General features: G+C 58.1%; 1 protein-coding gene across 1 annotated transcript in view; it reads left to right on the top strand.

Annotated features, from left to right (window-relative positions):
- Positions 1–119: 119 nt before the first annotated feature.
- HIPK4 (homeodomain interacting protein kinase 4) overlaps positions 120–2,094 on the top strand; it is an 8,198-nt gene continuing 6,223 nt past the window's right edge. The window contains exon 1 of the mRNA XM_010849235.1: positions 120–877. Within this exon, the coding sequence (XP_010847537.1) occupies positions 413–877 (465 nt within the window). The 5' untranslated portion in view covers positions 120–412. The remainder of the gene's footprint in view (positions 878–2,094) is intronic.

The raw sequence follows: 2,094 nt of genomic DNA, 5'->3' as shown, positions 1-2,094 counted from the left end.
TCTCTTTCGACCTTTCACCTCTCCAGCCTCTCCAGGGTTCCGCCCCTGGGCGGGGGAGGGGGGTGCCCTACCTGGCACCCCACCCCCCCATTCCAGCCAGGGGCTAAGGTCTCCAACAATAGAACCAGAGCCACTCAGCAACGCTGGAACCCATTCGGGGGGGCCTGGGGCCCCTCGTCCCAAGCCGGGAGGGCTTTGGGGGAGGGGTGCGGCCCCTGGCAGACTCACCGTGTGGCCCAGGGGTCTGGGGGTTGCCAGGGAGGTGGGGGCGAACCTTGCAGGGCAAGGCACGAGTGCGGTCCTTTTTCCCCCACTGTGGGGGCCTCGGGGCCAGCGTCAGGGCGGGAGGCCTCGGAGGCAGAGCCCGTGGAGCAGGGGTGGCAGCAGGCCGGCGTCCAGAGGCAGGGGCAGCATGGCCACCATCCAGTCGGAGACTGACTGCTACGACATCATCGAGGTGCTGGGCAAGGGCACCTTCGGGGAGGTGGCCAAGGGCTGGCGACGAAGCACAGGCGAGATGGTGGCCATCAAGATCCTGAAGAACGACGCCTACCGTAACCGGATCATCAAGAACGAGCTGAAGCTGCTGCGCTGCATGCGGGGCCTGGACCCCGAGGAGGCCCACATCATCCGCTTCCTTGAGTTCTTCCATGATGCCCTCAAGTTCTACCTGGTCTTCGAGCTGCTGGAGCAAAACCTTTTCGAATTCCAGAAGGAGAACAACTTCGCGCCCCTCCCCGCCCGCCACATCCGCACGGTCACCCTGCAGGTGCTCCGGGCCCTGGCCAGGCTCAAGGAACTAGCCATCATCCACGCTGATCTCAAGCCTGAGAACATCATGCTGGTGGACCAGACCCGCTGTCCCTTCAGGGTCAAGGTGAGTGCGCCATCCCAGGGCAGCAGGTCCCCTGCTCCTGTTTCTCACCCAGCTTCCCCCAGCCCTGGGGTCTCTCCTTGACTCTGAGGTCTCCCTGGGTCCCCCCTCCCCCTCTGAGGTCTCTCCCTCCTTGTCCACGATGGTTCTGCCCACCTCCTGGCTCTGAAATTCCTCTTCCCCCATCCCAGTCCTGCACCCTCTCCCTGCCAGTCCTGAGGTCTCCCCATCCTTGTTCCATTCTTAGCTCAGCTCCTCTATCCTGCTCCTATCCCTGTGACGTTCTAGTGGGGGAGACAGTGAAAGTGAAAGTGTTAGTCGCTCAGTCATGTCCGGCTTTTTGTGACCCCATGGACTGTAGCCTGCCAGGCTCCTCTGTCCATGGGATTTTCCAGGCAAGAATACTGGAGTGGGTTGCCATTTGCTTCTCCAGAGGATCTTCCCAACCCAAGGATCGAACCTGGGTCTCCTGCATCACAGGCAGATTCTTTCCCATCTGAGTTCCAGCGGAGGAGATAGAGTCTCCAAGATAAATGAGAAAATAAGATATGTGAACAAGAAGGAGACAAGATGAAATCAGGAGGAGAAGGATGTGGGGTGGTGATGAGTGAAACTTTAGGTTCTGTGGTCAGGGAGGCCTCCCTGAGAAGGTGACATTTGAGGGAAGGTTTGAAAGAAGGAGGGAGCTGTGTTGACATCCGGGGGAAAGCATCTGGGTAGAAGGAGCAGCCAGTGCAAAGGCCCTGAGGCAGGAGTAAGTATATGAAAGTGTGAAACTGAAGGTGTTTATCGCTTCTCGGCCTTTAGGCTAAGATCAAGTGTAAAAGTGTTAATCGCTCAGTCCTGTCTGACTGTTTGTGACCCCATGGACTGTAGCCTGCCAGTCTCCCTTGTCCATGGGATATTTTCAGGCAAGAATACTGGAGTAGGTTGCCATATCCTTCTCCAGGGGATCTTCCCAACCCAGGGATTGAACCCGGGTCTCTTGCATTGCAGGCAGATTCTTTACCATCTTATATATAAATGCATATATACAAGTATGTGTATTTGAGGAGCAGTGAGGAGGCCAGCGTGGCTGGAGCAGAGTGACTGAGGAGAAGAGGGAGGAAACAAGACCAGGGAGGGGGTGGGGCGGTGGCATACGGGGCCTTTAGGGTGGAAGCACTGGAGGATCCTGGGCTGAGGAGTGGGTGTAGTCTAACGCAGGTGCTCACGGGCTC

Source organism: Bison bison, unplaced genomic scaffold (genome assembly GCF_000754665.1).
Source record: "Bison bison bison isolate TAMUID 2011002044 unplaced genomic scaffold, Bison_UMD1.0 scf7180017864280, whole genome shotgun sequence".
NCBI lineage: Eukaryota > Metazoa > Chordata > Mammalia > Artiodactyla > Bovidae > Bison > Bison bison.
Note: the sequence above shows the minus strand (reverse complement) of the source record. Positions and strands in the feature narration are given on the sequence as shown.